This window comes from Falco naumanni, chromosome 2 (assembly GCF_017639655.2).
Source record: "Falco naumanni isolate bFalNau1 chromosome 2, bFalNau1.pat, whole genome shotgun sequence".
NCBI classification, from domain to species: domain Eukaryota; kingdom Metazoa; phylum Chordata; class Aves; order Falconiformes; family Falconidae; genus Falco; species Falco naumanni.
This window is the reverse complement of record NC_054055.1, coordinates 34,614,581-34,634,027: the sequence shown is the minus strand read 5'-3', so window position 1 is coordinate 34,634,027 and position 19,447 is coordinate 34,614,581. Positions and strand designations below refer to the sequence as shown.

Sequence of the window (19,447 nt, the reverse complement as noted above, 5' to 3'; positions counted from 1 at the left end):
TAGTCTCACACAGTAACTTGAGAAATGTTCCTAAGACTATGTTTGCATTCTCTGTGAAATCAAGTTGGTTTCTTTGAAAGGTTCTCCTCGTTTAATTTTCTTTTGTCTTTTTAGCATAATTAGGAAAGTGACTGTTCTTTGCATATGTAGTCTAAATAAGCAACAGTGTGGTGAATGAAGGACCTGCAACTTTTTATTTTTTTCTTCCTGTTAGCCTGTGTTCATATTGCAGGCTTGCTAACCTACTGTTACTGTTTTAAACTTGGGATCCAAGCAGGTGTATTGGAAAGCAAAGGACACTGATAGGTGATACTGTTACTGGCAGACTCTTGAAACAGATCAGTGTCTGTCTCTTGAAATGCTTCCACCATTTGTGGTTTTAAATTTTACTGTTTGCCTTGAGTGGAATAAGTGGAAAAGAAGAGCGTTAACAGTTCGCACAACTTAGGTGAAGAAAGCATCTTCTTGCAGCAGTTGTTCTCTGGAGTTATTTCATGGATTGTTACACCATCTATAGTAGACAATTTAGCTTTCTCAAAGAATGCTGGTTTTCTTGAAATACTGTACTTGGAAGGCTTCCAGACGTGCTCTGGGGGAGGTATGAAGTTGGGGAACAGAGATTTAGTCATACGAATAGCTCAATGTTGTACATAAGCTTGGGTTTAACAAACTCTGCTAATTATAATGCCTAAAAGGTACTAGCGTAAGGATGTGCTCCATTTTTTCAGTTCTTCACTTTGACTTGAATGTGGTCATGGAATAAACGCAGTGTGTTTATGAACTGTGAGGGAAGTAATCAATCTTTTTAGTATTTTTTTCACTGATCTATAAACCCCCCTGTTTTTAAAAGATCAGCTTGTAGGACAGTATTCAGAATTACTTTATAAAAACAATATTTTGTATTTGCTCTAAGGATTCGTTCTCATGAGGCTGATGGAGATCATTACTGGATTTTTAGAATGAATTGGAGGGATTTTACGCAGTTGTCTTCACAATGTGTAATTTTATGAACTCTTAGCTAGTCCTTAAGTAAATACTAGAGTTGTAATCCATATTGCTCTTAGTAATCATATTGAAATTGTTGAGCTTGTATAAATAGTGAGCAATGTGCTTAGACCTGAGGACAGACCTACGGCTAGCACTGATCTAGAAAATTAATGAGTACAAGTTATACTTCCACCTGGGTGCTGACACTTAGCAGTTTGCATTATTGTGGACATTGCTGCTCTGAATAGCACTGACAATCATGTTTGTACTCTGTTCCAGCAAACCTGTCTAGGAAGTTTCAGTGCTCTTGTATTAAATGTCTTGACAAAACAGCTCTAAGGAAAATGAAGGTTCTAGTTTGAGCTATTGTTCTTTTCTAGTTCAGCTGTGTTCTCTTCTTCTTCTGGCAGTAATGGTAACAGCAGTAGCTGGAGCAGTCTTGGTTTAGAAGGGGATATGTATGAGGAGAATTTATCCTTTCCAACATCAGACAGGTTGGTTCAGTTGAGACATATAAACCAGATGGGTTCCTCATAATTAATGCATGAAATCATCATTTTGGAAAATATGGTGCATTTTTTATGCTGATACATTATTCACACTATTCTCACTTAATCACAATATGATTTTTTCATTAATTAATCCATACTGAATGGTTAAATTTTGCTGTGCTGTGCTGAACTGATGAATGTGTTCTGCTTGCAAAATGAAAGGTCCCTTTTGTGCATGTTCTTGCTTGCAGTTCTACGAGTCTTTAGATTTACTTTTTCATGCAAACTAGAGCTTGCTTCCTACAGGATTTCTGTTATTTCCTTTAGCTTGTGGAAACTTTCAAAATTGCTTGGTAGTTGACTTTTATAGAACATTTATGACCTACAGCTTTGAATAACCTGTAGCTGTTAATACCAGTGACATAAGATGACTCAACCTTTTCCCGTGTGAAGCAAAACTAAACTGACCTCAATTAAAATAAAAGTTTTCTTCTTAGTTTAAAAAATCTTCATATTTCAGTCCTTTTTAACAGCCTTCTTTTGTTTTTGTCTTCTCCCTTCTTTCCCTAAGAGCAAATCTTGTGAAGTTGATGATAAATATTTCCAACATGAAATGGTGTGAGAAGCAAAGCTTCTTTCCATGATCACATCTGAATTCTTTTATGGTCTTCCTGTCCTTTAACCTTCATTACAGTCTTAGGATTGACTACGTTTATTGTGCATATATTGGATTGTATTAATATTTTTATTTTGTTTTTAAAATTCAGTGATGGAACAGAAGATAAAGATGAAGACTCCAAGGATGCTGTAGAAGGTAATGTCATATCCAGTATATATTGCTGTTCTTGACCTGTGCACTCTATATTAATTACTTTGTTAATTCTTTGCTTCTGTAGTCTGCAAAACAAGGTGACGACCCAGTTATCCCTGTTCATCATAATGCATGTGGGTCAAGGGTCAGAATATATTCTTAGATTATTACCCTACATACACCTCTTAATGCTCTGAAGTTTACAGCCTTTGGGAAATGGTAGTCTGATGCTTATGCATGTACTTAATAATGTATGGTAGTGAACTTTGATCAGCTTGTTGAATGCGTAAATTTATATGCATAGAATAACTTCTTTGTAAAATATTTGATAAGGAGCCATCTGCATGGCAATGGTTCAGATATTGAAGAATTTATTCAAACTGACCATATTAACCTTGGGAAGGGGAGTCATGAGACATAATGAAAAAACTTGGATTCAATGCATTTGCTATAAACTCTCTCTTCTTAGTGAAATATGAAATAGGGTCTATCCAGACTTATGTTTCCGCTCTCTGGTTCGTAGATGATCTTTGCACTGGTTCCAGTCTGACTGAAGTGCCAAAGGTTGTTAGCTCAAATGAGAACAGCCTGACTATACAGCGTATGAGGCTTATTTAAAGATGAGCTGATGTTACAGAAGGTTGTAACAGAGCTTGTCTTTATGTTGGGTACATTCTGAGGATGAAGTAAGCATTTCAGGAAATTCCTGCTACCTGCTTATGTAAGATATTCAGCCATGTTGCACATCTTCAAATAGTCTTGATGTAAGCAGAAAGAGGTGTGTTTAGCTTAAGGCAATCACTTAAGTTCCTGGAAAAATATATAGACATGAATCACATCTCTTTTTTTTTTTTTTTAAATCAGATCTGACTGAAAGATTATCAGTCAATAAAACTGAACTAAATTATTGAGGTTTTTTTCCTCAGAATAATTATAATATTTTCTGCTGTGTATAGGTTTCATCTAGGTTATCAATGTACCATTGCTTTCTTTCCAGCATCTCAAATATTCAAATGGCTTGATTAAAATAGTGCTTGATTTTATTTCTTTACACAATTTAGGTGTCAACTGGAGAGCAACAGACTGCTTTATGCTGTATTAAGGATTTTCTAGTGACGTTTTCCCAGTTTAATTTCTTTACCATTTCACTATTGTTCTGAAAAGACTCTTTCTGTTGCTTTCATTGTAGGACCATTTAAATAGTATTCCAGACAGAAAACCTTCGTATCTGTTCTTGAACATCTGGAAGTTTTGTTATGTCATACCTAGAAATGTGTGGCTTTTTCTAAGCTGACTGCACCTTATTCACCAAAGAATTTGAAACAAAGCCTTGTTATTACCAAACATACATCTTGTTTGTAGAACTAAAAAATAGGTCAAAACTTCCCAGCGATACATTACCACAATGCTTTCCATCCACTAAGTGTCATAATTTTTTTTATGATTAGTACTTTCTCCTATAAAGATCCTAGATTTTGGGACTCTTAGACAAATACTCTGTTATCTACCAAAAGCACATTTACGTTGACAGTTCCGCTAATTAATTTTTCTCTCTCTTTCACCTTCTGGGAGAATCAATTTCACCTTGCTTAGTTTTGCCAATTGGGAATGAATACCTTATGTACCTCAATTTTCATAAGCTTGATTGAAGGAGTAGTGAGATTGAGGTAAATTGCACATGAACATATGTTTTTACTGCAAATATATTCCTTGTTTCTAGAGAGTCAACTCTGGTAGCCCGGAAGTAGAGACTTCAAGAAGAACTTGGAGAGTACTACACATATGCTTAGTTGGTTCTGAGAGTGTGAAAAAGGATTACTGTGATAGCTGGATACAGAAATTCAGTGTGGGAATAGAAGATGACAATACTGTATTTTCTCTGTGTTACTAATGCAATTGCTTTTTTAAGAATGTGTTAATTTTTTGAAATCATGCTGTAAAGGAAGTGTTGAAAAATTGGGTAGGACTAGTAAAAACAGCACTGTTTTGAAAAAAAACTCAGAGGCAGTCTGATCAGTCTGCCTTTACAGGAAAGAATTCTGAAATACAGACTTTTTTAAAAATTTAGTACATGAAGTATACCAAAAAATAGCAGTTGGAAGCAGAAACGACTGATGGACAACGTGAGAGCCATTGCTGTTCAATTTATGAAAGGCTGTGTTAAATTCCTGGTAGTTTGGAATATACATTAAAGTTTAGGTGTCTTAATACTCAGCTGTGTTTGTATATAATTGTAAATGGGGTAAACAGTACTTCCTTGTGTGAAAGTACAGAAACACTTCAGACCAGCATGATTTTTTCCTTTCATATTATCTGTGTGTACTAAACTGAGGTTATTAAGACAACATAGTCTCAACAGTGAACTACAGAGATTTTTTTGAAATAATTTGAAGCTATAGATTTGATTATTTATTTTTTGTAATACTAGGTTTGGAGCAAATACGAAAGACTTTAGCAATAGTGAACATTGATCTGGAACCAAATCTAGTGGACCCCCAGCTCAGAGCAACTCTTCAGTGGCTGGCGGCTTCTGAAACAGAGGTGTCTGAACTTTACTTTCATGACAGCGTTACAAGGGACTTTGTCTTTGTAAGTATTTGGGTTTGATGGGTTGGGGGGAAGGGGAAGGATTTGCTTGATTTCCATTTGCCATGATACAGCAGCTGCTACTGTTTTATTTGCCACTCAGCAGTAATGTGTATTCGCTGTTGAAAATAATTATTTAAATCCTGAGAGGTCAAAGTGAAACAGCCTGTTCAGCGTGTGCTTATATCTTACATAAACCGGTATTAATCAAAGCTGAGTTAACTTGTTTCACAAGTTGTTTTCCTTGTTTTTCTCTAAAGAGGATACAATTACAGCATTTTCGTTTAGTGAAGTTTTGTTTTTTCAAGCATTTTTTCTTAGTATTTGATTGTCTTTAAATTGAATCTGAGAACTTGGTCATGCAAATTAATTTCTAACTTAATGTGTTCTGCCTCAGGTTTCTTTGCTAGCAAATGCTCATTTTCTTATCAGAAGGAAGCTTAGATTCTAATTAATATTAAGTATACTTTTATTCTGTAAGCAACTGCAATCAAAGGAAGAAGGGTCATTAAGATTGTTTCATTTTTAGGTGCCTTTATTGTGGTTTTATAGATCAGATTTAATATATGAACAAATGGAAGGCGGACGTTTAAAGAATGAGGCTTTAGCGATTTGTGTTTCTTAGGAAAGGGTCAAAAGTTTGGTTTGTGTACTGGCCTGAGTATTTCCATCACAAACAGAGAAACTTCTTATTCCTATAAAATCACTAAAATTATTCTTTTGTGGCTACACACAAAACTGCACGTGATAATGTGGCATTTATTACATTTGACCTTCTTTTTTTAATCTTCTACCAAGGGATTATTTTAACATTACCTGGCTACTGAAAGGCTAACTTAACAGTTTTATAGGCATTGTCTCTAATGATGAGGTCAATAGGAATGATGGATTACCAAAATTTTTATTTTGTAACATGAAAAAGTGTTAATGTGTTGCCATTAGTATGTTTTTAATAATTAAGATCTTGATAAAAACTACTTAATGTGCATATCAGTACATTAAGGAAAGAGAAGCTTGCTTTGTGTTTCGAAATTTAGCAATGAATCTTCAATTTGGTGCTTTCCAAAGCTCAAATCATCATTTTGGGAGAAAAGGAGAGTGGCTGCTAAGCAGAGGCCAGCATGACAAAATAAACTCCCAAACTTAGACAAATGTACACACCTATGGTGCTTAGTTACTGTAGACTTGAATTAAGAGCATGAAAGGTGCCTAGAGGTCAGTTCAGGTTGTACCTGGGCTGAGTTCTCCTAAGAGTGGCTTCTCCCTTTCTAGTGCCAAAGAGGAATGCTAGTTCTCTTTTCCGTTTGTCTATGTAATTGTGTGGTGTATGTATTTGATCTCAAGAGTAGGAGGTCTTGCATTCTTATTTAAAATAAACCAGAAAATTGGGAAGTGGTTTTTTTTGCAAGTTGAAATACAGCCCCTGTGCTCCTTTTCTGGAGCTTGGTATGTTTCATTTAGAATTGTTTCAGAAATATGCTTTGCTGTATGTTAGTTCGGACACTTAGAGTGAGTTCATGCTTACATAAACTAGAAGGTAGTTTGAGAATACTTTTCTCCCTTCCTGGTTTTTTTTTTTTTTTTTTTGAAAGTGTTGAGTTTAATCCTTGTATTTATATGTTCCTTCCCTGTTACGGTTTATACGTGTCTTAACATGAAGAAGAAAATACTTCACTTTTTCTGTTCACACGTGCCTGGCCCAGCATTCTCTGAAGTTGTTTTGATTTGGATTAGTTGGGTTTAGTGACTACAATCATTCTGACCTTGTGAGTTTTTGCCATTTTTTGAAGATCTATCCATCTATTTCATGATTGTCGTATGTGAAGTGCCGTGTTGCAGATACTTGTGCAGAATGGTAATAGGACCCACAGGTGTTAATAGCAGTCTCCTTTGTGTGTCTATATGAGAGAGAGACCTGTGTCTTACACTGCAGCATAACACAGAAGACAAAAAACAGTTGGCAGGTGCTTCTTTTTCTGCCCTCAAGTCTCTCATTCTCCTGCAAGCTCTGACTTAGTAGATTGCAAAGTTTTGATGCTACTGTTTGAGCCAATGGCTGAAGACACACAGGAAAGATGTTACTAGCTGGCTGTGTGTCTGAACACCACTGTAGCTACCTTAATAAGAGAATATACTGAGAAGAGCACTCTGGAAAATAGCAGTGTCTATTATGTATGCACTCCTAAAAAATTACAATATTTTTCTACTTGACACTTCAGTCATAAGTTAGTACTGAGTTGACACCTAAAGATGAAACATAAGACCTTCAGGCAGGCAGTACTCATGCAGTCCTGAAAATGTTACAACAGTTAATTGATTCACTTAGTTTTATAAATTAATTTTTAGTTCTCCAGATGCAGTTATGTTAAAATGAATTGAAATCCTGTTTACCCCCCAGAGGGCAGGAAAGGATTACCTCCTTTTTATTCCATGCCATTTACCCGTTGGAATGATCTCTGACCCAAACTTAAATTAGAAACAAGTCACTGTTCTGTCACTTGTAAAGCCAGACAAGCACCTCCAGAGGGCATTGCAGCCCAGGAGAAAATTAAACTGACCTCTGCATGCTGATCTCTCGCCAGCTGTGGGGTTTTGATCATCTCATAGGTACTTCGGTAAGTTACCTCCGTTACATGGGGGCTGAGCCTGGACTTCAGATCACATTGAAAACAGTAATTTTCACTGTAAACAGTTGGTGGGTTCTGGAAGGGAGGAACGGCTTGTGTTAAGTGATCACAGCAGGGTAATGAGCCATTGATGCGATGTGACTGTAAAAAGATAAAAATACTCCTAGTGTGGGTACCAGGCAAGGTATTATGCTGCAGCTGGGTATGAACTCTTACTTAAGGATAGATGTTACGCTTAGCAAGGCAGAAAGATGTTAAATGCCTATGTATGAAACCAAACAGTTGCTAGAACAAAAACCCGGTAACTTAGGATAGATAGTTCTTGGCATCTTTGGGAAGCCTGACAGCATGGATATACAAGTGCCTGGATTAAAAAAACACATGTTCAATTTTTAATCAGACTTTATCTAGCTGTGTTAGGATTCCTGGTGTCTGTTTTGAGTAAATTCCAGTATTTCAATTGTCTGACAGTAAGAAACAGAACAGTCAGCTAAAGAAATAGTGGGATTGAACTTTGAACTCTAAATTAAAATAGAAAGATCAGTGAAGCAAGGTGCCAACTCTGTCATCTTACCATGGTGGTATCTTCCTTTTTGGACAGGAGTTTAATACTGTATTTGCTGAAGTAGGTCTTTGGACATTAGCTTAGCCAGACTTTCCTCTGGCATATGAAAAATGTCTATTCTTTCATAAACCACCAAACACCATTTACAAAATTGCCTGTTGTGGACTATAAAACTCTTACTTTCTGTGCTCTGTTTTAAAATTCATAGAAATAACTACAGATTTCAGTCTCTCTTTAAGTAGACAAGACCTTTTTTTCACTGAGAAAAGTTTCGGTGTTCAGGATATATTGTACTCAAAATTAGACAGAATCTTTTTTGTTCATTCAAGTTAATTGTTTGCTCAAGAAGTTGTTTTATATGTTTTTGTGCCCACATACTTTCTGTCAGTTCCATCACCTGCCTTGTTGCAATTGGAATATCACCTAGGTGAAGAAGTGGAGATTGTCTTCATTTTTTAGAAGAATTTCATATTTCAGTCTGACAGGTGTCATAGAAGAAACATTATGAATTTTTAGTTTTGTAGTTGTGGAAGATATTTCACTGAACTCCATTTATGGGTTGTTTTAAACTTAATGTATAGAATGTCATGGTAGGGACTGTAAAAGGCAATAAAATTCTACAGTTCCAAAGAATAAGTAGGGTGCATTTCTAAATTGTGTTTGCTAAATGCAGCATTGATAGTTGTCCGGAAAGCTACAGAGCATAAAGTTTGTGTTGGTGCTGGGTTTTGTTCGGGTTTTTTAAAAGTAAAAGATTTTTTTTATTTCTAGGCAAACTGGCAAATTCATCCTTGTCTTGGGTAGACTTTCTTCCACATATAGCTGAGCTTGACACATAGGCATAGGAAGATCTGGGGGTTTTTTGGTGGTTTTTCTTTGTGCTTGGACCCTGGATTAAAAAAAAAAAATGTTTTTAGCTACACTGATCTCTGCTCCCAAGTGGTAGTTTAATTTAACCCTCACCTTTTCCTCCTCCCCAAGATGTTATAATTTCCCAACTCTGAAGACTGTTTTCATTGAGGGTAGCATCCGTGCCACTCAAACCACACTATATGTTGTGAAAGGAAAATCCACATCCTTTTATTAAGACTGAGTTTTGTCTGTTTTATATGTGCATTATTGGCATGGGAGGGGTGGCAGATGTCTTAATCTTGTGTTCAGAATTTCCTGTTTTCTGCAGTTGTGATGAACCACAGTCCTCATACCTGTGGCACCACATCATTTGAAAATGTTACTCCCTCCAGAAGAAAATTTTGTGAAAACTGCCTTTAAGAAAAGTGCCTGATTCTTGCAGAAGTTTTTGTTTTTGTACATGTGGGAATAATGATTAACTCATTACAACTGATCTCTTATGAGCTAATGTTTCAAGAATAACTTCTGTAACTGTTAATCAGGATGTGCCGGTCAAAATATTTTGTGTTCCCTTGTTTTCCCTTCAGCTTACCAGAAGACTGCGAGAAAGAGATTGGAAAGTTGGAGATCTCTTGCAAGCAGTGCTGAAATATTGTGAAATGATAGAGAAGGCATCTGATGGAGAGCAAGCTCTAAATAAGTCTTTGGTTGGTTGGCTTCTGGAAAATGTCTGAAAAATCCAAAGATGCAACACTCTTCACTTCATTCCTCTTTTGAAAGGCGATAGAAAGAACACAGATATGTAAAGTAAAATTCAACTAACGAATGTTCAGTTGTCAGCATTTAAAAGACTTTGAGGTGAAAGTCAAAATAGCTGTGCTGTGCTTTGTGATACTGTGCACATGGTATGTTTATTCAGTCTGTGATTGGTATTGTCCACCCACGCATAACTTGTACTTACTGCTGTGTTCAGACTGTTGAAATATTTATGAAAAAAATCCCTTGTCTATGATAGTAGTTCAGAAGAGACAGTCTCAGGCATGCTATTCATGATTCCTGCTGTGCCAGGATGCCTCTTTTTCCCATTTGTGTGTGCTGTATTCACAGTGGGACTAAGAGCACTGACATTCTGCAAAAATCTGTTCTGGAATACCTTGCAGCAGACAATGGAGAAAAGTAGTGACATTGGCCAGGTGTTATGTGCCCAAGGGCACCATTGCCAGGAAGAAAATTGTGACCTGCCCAAGTGGCCCCTTAATACAGTCCGGCCTCATAGCCGTCTTTATCAGGTTTAACTTTATGTGAGGATGAGAGAGTCTGCTCTGAAATCGAGGTCCAAATATATGTTCCCTTTTGTTGACTACTATAGAGCTGCTAACTTCTGGTAGAAGAGCAGAGTGGGTAGCTGAGCATAATTCCACACACAGTTCTTCATCAAGGTTTCCTGAAGCTTGCCAGTTGAGTTTAAATTGCTAAATTTCTTACTGAAGCTTTTTGTATGCAGATACTTCTATGACGCCAATTCTGTGTTGAAGAATTTGTGTATTAGTCTCTCACACAGACGTGTTGAAAGTAGCAGATAGATACTTCTGAGGATTTTGGCTGTCTTTTTGACTAGTCTAATTCTTTATTTCTTAGTCTCCATATATGAATTTTCTTTTCAGTCATAAAGAGAATTTTGTTACTCAGTGAGCACTTAAGCATTTAGCAAAGAAAGCCAATTAAAACATAAAGAGGAAATTTCTTTCAAATTGATTTTTCATTTTTTTTCTTAACTACCTTCACAGAATTTTTTAAAGGCACTTTTAATCAAGTCTTTTAGCAGTCTAATCAGGTTTTTCACCAGTGCTGCTGACTTGCCTTTGTGTCTGAAGAGAACTCTGGACCTTTATGTATTCTGTCATTTGAAAATGCTTTTTGGGGTTTATTTATACATTCTTTGAGAGAAAAAGGCACGTGCTGGTAATTACAAGGTTGCCAACTCAGAACTCGTATAACTTGCAAGAAAATTGTGGAGTCTTATTTATTTTGGATGAACAAAAGAATCTTAATAGCTTTTTCATAGAAAAATACACTGTTGATAGGGTGCACAAGTTTCGGATCCCAAACAAGGGGAGAGAAAGTCTCTAAATATATTAATGAATTTTAATGGCATACGTACAGTTCCTATTTCCCCTACACCCTAAATTACTATGAGGTGTCAGACTGGTAAACTCAAGAGCAGTCTCCTTGCAGTGTCTTTGTGTTTCACTAAGCCATTTTGGCGGTCTTTTTACAGAGATCTGGTTTGCTTTAGTCCTCATTTGTCTGGATTTCTGCCCTGGATCTTGCAAATTTCACCTTTCTGGCAGAGTTGAGGATTTTTAATGTTTTTGCATACACACATAGATACGCATGTGTATTTATATGTGTATAGGATCTCACAAATACGAATTCATAACGTAAATTTTTACCACCAACTTGAAATTCTGTAAATTCTGTAATGCTCATAGATGATTACCTCACTTCATATATGATTTCACTGATTGAAAGATCTATATATGCCATGTGACAAGAAGACCAAGAACCATTAAAAGGTCTTTTCTTCGTAGGTAATATAATGCCAAGCATCAGGAATCATTTTTCTCTAGAGCCCAAAGTGTGTGTGTGTGTAAGTTATCTTAATTCCTGTCTTTGGAAATTGGGGCTAGTAACAAATATTTTTGAAGAGTTGTACAAAAATTGTCTAGATTTTTTTTTCTCTCCAACCCCTGCATACTCCTTTCTTTTTTAAAAAAGTTGACTTTTGAAATTGTTCCAGACAAAAATTTGAAACCGTTCTCTGTAACATATTCCCTTTAACACAACAGTAATGTACTTGTACAAGTTTACTATAAAATTGAAATGCCAAGAAAATAAAATACTAAAAACAGTGCCTCAGGACTGAATTTTGCTCTGGGGTTTGGACCCTTGAATTCTCACCAAGTGAAATTTGAAGACATGAGGATACATTAGTAATAGTATGATGTTTCTGTACATGTCCAAAACAAAACTGAGAAAGATATTGAAGGCATTATAAATGTACAAAGCTGTACATTTGAAAAAAATCCAACAAAATGCCAGGAACAGCCATTTTTTAACTGATTTATTCAGTATGTTGGATTTTATAAAGTTGCTGAAGTGTTTTTTCCTTTTAATTACTTTTCTGGAGAAACGCAGAAGATTGCACAATTCCCAACTATTACAACTAATTACAACTATTCAAAAAGTTAGTGGACAATAGTTGCACTAAAACCGATTTTTATAAATGGAATCTTCTTTTCAGACTGGATCAAATACATTACATAACTGTTGATCGGTGTTATATTAAGGAAGAAATTAATTTATTGTATTAATAAGTAGCATAGTTTCCTAATTTACATGAGAAGAATGTTCATTTTTACTTAAACAAAAAAGCAAACCCATTTTGTACACAAATTTTTTAAAATTTGTTCCTGGTTGACTTGATTTTTCTCTTCGGGTATCAGAATTGGAAAAGCATTTAACTAGCCTGGCAAAACTATTATAAGTTAATAATTTTAATAATAATTGGGAAACCTTACTTTGACTATGTCTAACTGGTGCTGTCTGCCATATTATTGAGAAAGCTGTTCTTTGCTAATGCTGGTCTAAAATTGTGCTATTACTGAGTTTATTTTAAACTCCTGACCACAAATACAGAAGCATAAATGAAAACTGTTAAAAACATGAAAGGCCACATTTTGGTCCATTTAAAGCAGACAACGCTGCTTTATAAACAAACATAGTAAGGTGGAGTTTGTTTCATCCAGCTTTTTTTCTGTATGGGAAACCTGACTTGGTAATTTAATTGTTAAGTTGAGGAAAATACATCCAATGGTGTTACTGTTCCAGAGGACGGCCTGTATCAAACACTTCAGGAACACATTGGATGTTCTGAAAAAGGAAGTGTTCAGATGTTTTGTAAGATTCTCTAGAAAAAGCACTTTGAAAATAGTTCCTCTAGAAATTAACAATTAAAAGCGGCCATAATTTAAAACAAATGTAAACATTCAGAACAGGGTGCATAAATAATACAGAAGTATGCAGAAAGCCTTAAAATAAAAACCAAACAAAACTCAAACCCATATGCTAAAATTGAAGAGGACTTGCTGTCTCAAAATAAGGATGTGAAAAAGTAAGCTAAGACAATGTACTTGAATGCAGTTTGTATAGCATCTTTGTTCTTGAGTTTTAAAAGATTGTGTAAGCTTTTTAAAAAGCAAACAAAACCCCAAAACCCAGCAACCCACATTCCGAGACTAATTAGGTCTCTCAAAAATGGTATCAGATCTTAAATGTTACATTTTCTGATGTAACTTTGTCTGGGACCTTGTCTATAAAGAGCCACATCTTGTTGAAGATGGGAACACAGTAAGTAGTAAACACTGTCACCAGCGCAAAACCCTGTAGTTTTACACAGTTGATTTGCAAAGAAAAACACAGGATTCAGGAATGATTTTAGTGTAAGAATGTTGGCTTTTCAGCAAGAGCCACTACTGTTGCGCATTTACTGTACTTGAGCTCTGAAGGGGCAAGTACAGAGCCCAGCCACTGTAGTCACTTTATTTTATACCATCTTTGTACATTCCTGTTGTATAGCTGGAGTTGTAGTTTTAGAGGGCCTTTGTTCTGTTGTAATGTCTGAATAGTATTTAATACTAAAATTTATTATAATTTGCTGGAACTGCCGCTTATTTGTGCAGTGTTACAGTAATTCACAGCCTGGTTAAGTGATGCAATTGTATACCAAAAGCAGTTTGAATAACTATAAATGTTTATGTAACTGTACTCAATGAATATGAAGGTCTTGTACTGTATAATGGTGATGAGTTTTGCCATTTTAGTAATTTAACTATATTCGGTTTTCAGATTATGAACTCCAGGTTGCACTAAGTTTGTCCTTGTTTTAGCAGTGGCTTAAAATAAAACATTTCACTGGCTTCAAGAGCACTGTCATTTCTTGTAAATTCATGGAATATTATTTTTCTTTTCAGCTAACACAACTAAGCTTGGTCTTGGTCAGTGGTTGTGTGAAGGCACTTGAAGAACGGTATAGTAAATAGTGCATCAGTAGATGGCATACTTCTTACAGAATTAAGTTGGTATCCAGGAAGAATGTGAGAACACTGTTTTACCGTCTTTGGTTGAAAGGTAAAGCCATAGTTCTGGTTACGTGAAGTGTCGCATGGATTCTGTAAGGAGAAACTGGGCAAGAAATCCAGTCTAATATCAACACAAGTGGAGGTAATGACCAGTGTACCTCAGTCTCATCTTGCCTGGAAGCTAGGTTAGGGCGGTTGGCTTGATATTTCCGTGTGGACTGGGACTGGTCTGTGGTACGTTGTACAGTATTTGGGGAATCGGCGTAAAAGCCAGCTTTGGCGTCTTCTGGGCAAGTGCAAAAAGACGCTTGAATAACAATGAAAATGTTGTATGAAGTTTTATAGGCTTATTCAAAATTCTCAAGTGTTTTGGTATCTTCTGAAATCTACCAAACAGCATATTGTCAAGTACCCCAAAATAGTAATGCTGAGCGGAGATGTGCACAGATATGGTTTCTAAGATTTAGAAGTACTGCTGTTGCAAACAGCTGTCTTAAAATTTTTTGATGTATATTTTGTGAATCTACTAATCTCAGCTGGGTTTCATTTCACGAATTAGGAAATTTGTGCTGAAGTTACTTTTAAACCAGTAAGCATGTGCAACTCTCCTTGATTCTTTATTTGTGCAGTGGTTGTTTAAAGGAGGTTTCCGTAGTGTTTATGAGATTACTTCCAAAAAGAGCATTCTTTGTTTCATTACTGTATCTGTGTCAGAGATTTTTTTTATTTGGCTAATGCCTCACATTCAATCCCATAGAAAATACACGTTAACTGAAGCAAGTAAACATTTAACTTTTTCTTCATTTTTTTTTTTAACAGCCAAAATAAGATGGGTGGTGAATTTGGGAACAACAACAAAAGATATTCTGTGAAGGGAAGGGAGAGTATATTCATGTGAAAGATCAGTCTGAGCTTTTTTCTTCCTGCCTGGACTTTATTTTTCTTTCTTTCAGCAGTCTGGTTCTGGCTGGCTTTATTCAACCACAGAACAGTATCCATGCACTTTGTTTAACCTTGGTGTATTAAATTGAGAGTTAAGTCTCCAGCTATTCTGTAGTCTTTGCCCAACATGTGTGCTACTCCATCCTCTGCTGCTGTTGCTTGGACCTTCCTCTCGCTTCATAGCCTGGGCTTCTGGTGTGACTGAATTCCATGCTGGTTACTGCTCTGAGCCTCTGATTGGAAGGTGGCTACGGAAAGTGAGTCATGCCAAGGCAGAAGAAATGTACCCAGAGCGCTAACCTTACTGAGTTATTGAGCACCAGATTAATCAAATGCTGTCTCTTCCCCTGCTGTTGAGGCAAACCACAAAGTGTGTGACTGCTTGGGGCAAGGAACTAACCGTGACAAACATGAGACCATGTCTGTGGTCAAGGTACTGGCGCTCTAGTCCATGACCACACAACACCTTTCCACAGGAATTGCAAAGATTGAAATTGGGGCCTTTACGTAGTCAAAAAATATAGTTTGTCTTGCTTTCATTCCTCCAAAAGTTGTTGCTGCTTAGAGGACCATGAAGAACCTTTGTGTGTGTGTTTGGGGTTGGTTTGTTTTAGTTAAGAATGGGCAAAATAGAACACTTGTACAAGTCACTTGACTTGGTTTCCTGAAGTGCCCGTGCTTTGGCCAGGAATAAGATGAATATTGACAAAAGAAGTGTATTTTTTTCCTGCCATCTGCTCCTATAACCCACTTACTGCCAATCCTTTACTTTGTACAGCCTCCACCTTGTATAACTTCCAAGTCTCCTCCTACGCTTTCCTTGTGGCCGTTGCTGGTTTCGACTTATTTCTGACCCTTGTCCAGTCTTGTAGTATGGCTGTCGTGTTCTGCTTCTTTCTTGACCCTGCTCTGCTGTCCTGATGTGACTTCTGGCCTTCTCATTCTTGGCTGGTGGAAGTGGTTAGAAACCAGCAAGGGGAGTCTTAGCTGGGAGGCTATGGAATACGGCTTGCCTACCAGAAATCATCAAGCAGTGAAGAAGAGCAAAACTTGCTTTTGGCTGAGTTTTTCACTCCTGTAGGAAAGTAATCTGTGGTTGCTTTGGTTTGGAACACAAGTTATTGCTTGCAAAACCCTTACATTTTATGCTGATCTGAAAGTAACTTTTAAGCTGATACTGAAATAATGTAAGTCTAACATACTATGTTATTCATATGGATGTATATTCAGTGTGCTGCATAACATCGGCTTCCAGACACAGGCAGGGCAAAACTCACTCTTTTTGAAAGCTGGCAAAACCCCAGTTGTCTCACCTGCTTACATCTGGTCTTGGTTTAAATAGACAGTAACCTTTAATAACAAACAGTCAGTGTCTTGGTTTCTGCTAAAAACGTGTTTCATAATTATTGCCCTGTAATACTGTGTTCTGAGCAGATGTTGCAGCTGGATTGATTAACCACACAAAATCAAGCAGACTGTTCATGCTGCTACAAAAATCCTAACGCAGTATGGACAGAAATACAACAAAGAATCATCTCCTTATGCTGGAAGTTGTAGATTTAGAGGAGGTGCATAATGTTTGTCAAGGAAACTAGAATATGACTCTGTGGAAAACAAACTGTGAAAGAAGCTCATCAGAATTAAGTTGTTCAGAGAAACTATGTCAAGGGAAATGGCAATACTCAACTGGCCTGTTGAACAAAACTTTACATTATTTATATAGTATGTATCAGGGAAGAGTTAAGAGTTCACAGCTAAGTAAGTCTGTTGGAGTTAAAAGGCACTGGGCATAAGAGGTGTTCCAAGCTAACTGTTGTGGGACTGTGAGTTGTTTAGCTAATATTTCTGTGGCAACAGTTCATACACGTTTTTTATGCTGTTAGTTTAGGAGGTTTGGAACTTGGCTTATTTCCTAATTTAATGCTGTAAACTATGACTTGAAGATCATATCTTCAGGGTGGTCAGAGTTATCAAAGGGTTAAGCCTGAGACATCCTGACAAGCCTCGTACATGCTGGCATCTTCAACAAAACCTCTTTTCCTGTGACTGCCTGAGAAAATAAAGAGGTGGGTGTTGGAAATTCCCCAAGGAGTCTGGAGGGCCCTCATCAGTATGATCAAAGTGCTTTTCAGAGACTTCTAGAGACATGGTTTCAGAGAAGGAGTAATGGTAATTTTTGTTTAAAATTACTTGGTGAGATTTTTCTTTTCCTCCTTCAAGAGTTGGAATGCCACTGCTTATGGTATATGCTCAGCTTGTAGTTTGTGCGTTTAAAATTTGACTTATTTTATTTTTCTCTGCATATTAGCTTGCCACAACTGTTAAGAGAAAATGCAAGTACAAAAAGAAGTCATCTGTGCTGCAGTCATGCAAATTACACTGGATGAGTGGTTTAGATTAATTAGGGAAATAATCGTTAATCTGAATACACTTCAGCAATGAGAAGGTTGGCTGTTGCCATTGTTCATTTTTAATTCTCTTTCTTAAAATGTGAACCTTTTTTCGATAATTAGATTGAAAGTGCACTAAAGCTAAAGCTGATGTAATTGTATCTAATTAACAAGGATAAAGAAAGCAAATGAACTGTGGTCATAACACAGGCTTGACCCTGGCAGCTCTCTTAATTTGAACATTAATTTCCTACCAGCTGTCTTCTGTTTGCATGTCCAATGTTCAAACACACAGTCATGTCATAAATTCAACATCTGTTTTTACATTTGCAGTTTCTACAGTCTTGGATTGTTGAGAAGAGTAAAGGTTGCAAAGATTTTCTTTCTTCTTGGTTGTGGTGTCCTTGCTGGGTAGAACTTTCTAACCAGTCCACCTTCCCAGTCTAGCAACTTTGAGCAGGGGTTGTGGATTGCACTGACCCCCCACAGTATCCTTGGGACCTGCTCCCTGGAATTTCTCTGCCTTTTGCTTCTCTGACTTGGCTTTTATACTGCTTTCTGCTCCTAAAGGGTCTCCCAACTTCAGTTCCTGTACTCCAGACACCTCTCCGACCCCGAAGATGGTCTAATAACCTCAAAGAAGGTGAAATCTCCTTTGGGAAGAGTCAGTCTCAATCGGGGCATAGCAACCAGGAGAAGGCAAACAGCCAGCCCTCCGCTGCTCGGCCTCTCCCTTTCTGTTGAAAGGTGCACAGTGAACTGCCGCTAAACAAGACTCAGTCACATGGCTGATGAAAGTCAGCCTAACTTACTGTGTCAGAGGAGGGACAGGCAAGATACATGAGACTTGAAGGACTGTATTTTAAGTTTGCCTGTGACCTGGGTTTGGTACCTACCTCCGCTGATGCCTTGCTTTGACCTGAGGCAAATTGTGCCCTTCCAGGGCCCTTGTACATCCCCCTCTGTAAAGTGGAACAACAGTCCCAAGCTCTTCTGAAGAGTTTTGAAATTTCAAGATGAGGAACACTCTTTGTATTTGCCAATTCCCACAATAGTTAGCATTTTTCTTATGCTCCCAAATACAGTCGAACAAATATTTTACGATTTCATATTCTTTCATTTAATAAAGCTTGTAAATTGTGTGCCTCTTCAGGAAAATCCAGAAATCAGTCAGAGACTGTCCAAAATTGTTGCATGTAGAAAAGCCTTCATAATTTGGAAGCCAGTCACATTGTAAGGCAAGTACCTGACTTTGTTTTGGAAACATTTCAGTGGTGAGTCGTAGGGATGAAATGTCTCTCCCTGTTGGAAATGATGTCTTACCTTCAAGGTAGTAGCAAACCCATGGCTATGTGGCCAGAAAGTCTAGGAGTTCCCAGAGATAACAGGAGAAATGCAAGGATCTGAAATTCCATCTGATGTTATCCCTCTTTGTGTCTTTTCTCCAAGGGCATGACATTGGCATAAAAGCCAGAGCAGTAAAGGCTGCACTGAGGTGCATGATGTCTAGAACGCTGCTTGACAGGAGTAAGGGAATTCTCTACACAGCTCTGACATGGGGCTCCAGGAAGGTCTTTCGGGTAGGTCTTTTCTCTGATGCTTCTTCGTTTTTCATTTTGTGAAGCTGACTGATGCTTCCCGCCCTTTGTGCAGGGAGCTGGTGAGAGCTGTCTCCCTCTCTCCTTCATGTGAAGGAGTCTTCTGCCAGGCTGAATTTGATGAGGCTCCAGGGACACAGGTCAGGAGGATGATGTGTGACAGATGGATGTTAACAGGCACGTTAGGTCATGGATTAATTGAGATGCACGTAGCTAATTGAACAGCTATTTAACCACCTCTTGAGAAGACCTGAAGTAACAATTTCAGAATTGCCGTCTTCTCCCATTTGAGAAAGTGCTGCTTATGGACTGTCACAAAATTGCAACTAAAAGGGCAAAATTGTTCTTTTAAGTTATGCTTGAAAGAAATAAAAAGTACTGTAAGTAGAGTTAAATAAATAACTGGGTGCTATTTCCTGTTTGGTGTATGAGATTTCAGACTGAAAATGCTCCTTTT

General features: G+C 37.2%; 1 protein-coding gene across 6 annotated transcripts in view; it reads left to right on the top strand.

The window, feature by feature from the left end:
• The window catches only part of AKAP11 (A-kinase anchoring protein 11), a 45,321-nt gene extending 31,423 nt beyond the window's left edge, over nucleotides 1-13,898 (top strand). For 4 of the 6 annotated variants that reach the window (XM_040583976.1, XM_040583973.1, XM_040583970.1 and 1 more), the window contains 4 exons: nucleotides 1,398-1,481; nucleotides 2,246-2,292; nucleotides 4,718-4,878; nucleotides 9,507-13,898. In XM_040583976.1, coding sequence (XP_040439910.1) covers nucleotides 1,398-1,481; nucleotides 2,246-2,292; nucleotides 4,718-4,878; nucleotides 9,507-9,653 — 439 coding nt within the window. In that variant the 3' untranslated portion in view covers nucleotides 9,654-13,898. The remainder of the gene's footprint in view (nucleotides 1-1,397; nucleotides 1,482-2,245; nucleotides 2,293-4,717; nucleotides 4,879-9,506) is intronic. The other 2 variants (XM_040583975.1, XM_040583972.1) reach the window with 1 other exon arrangement.
• Nucleotides 13,899-19,447: the final 5,549 nt, after the last annotated feature.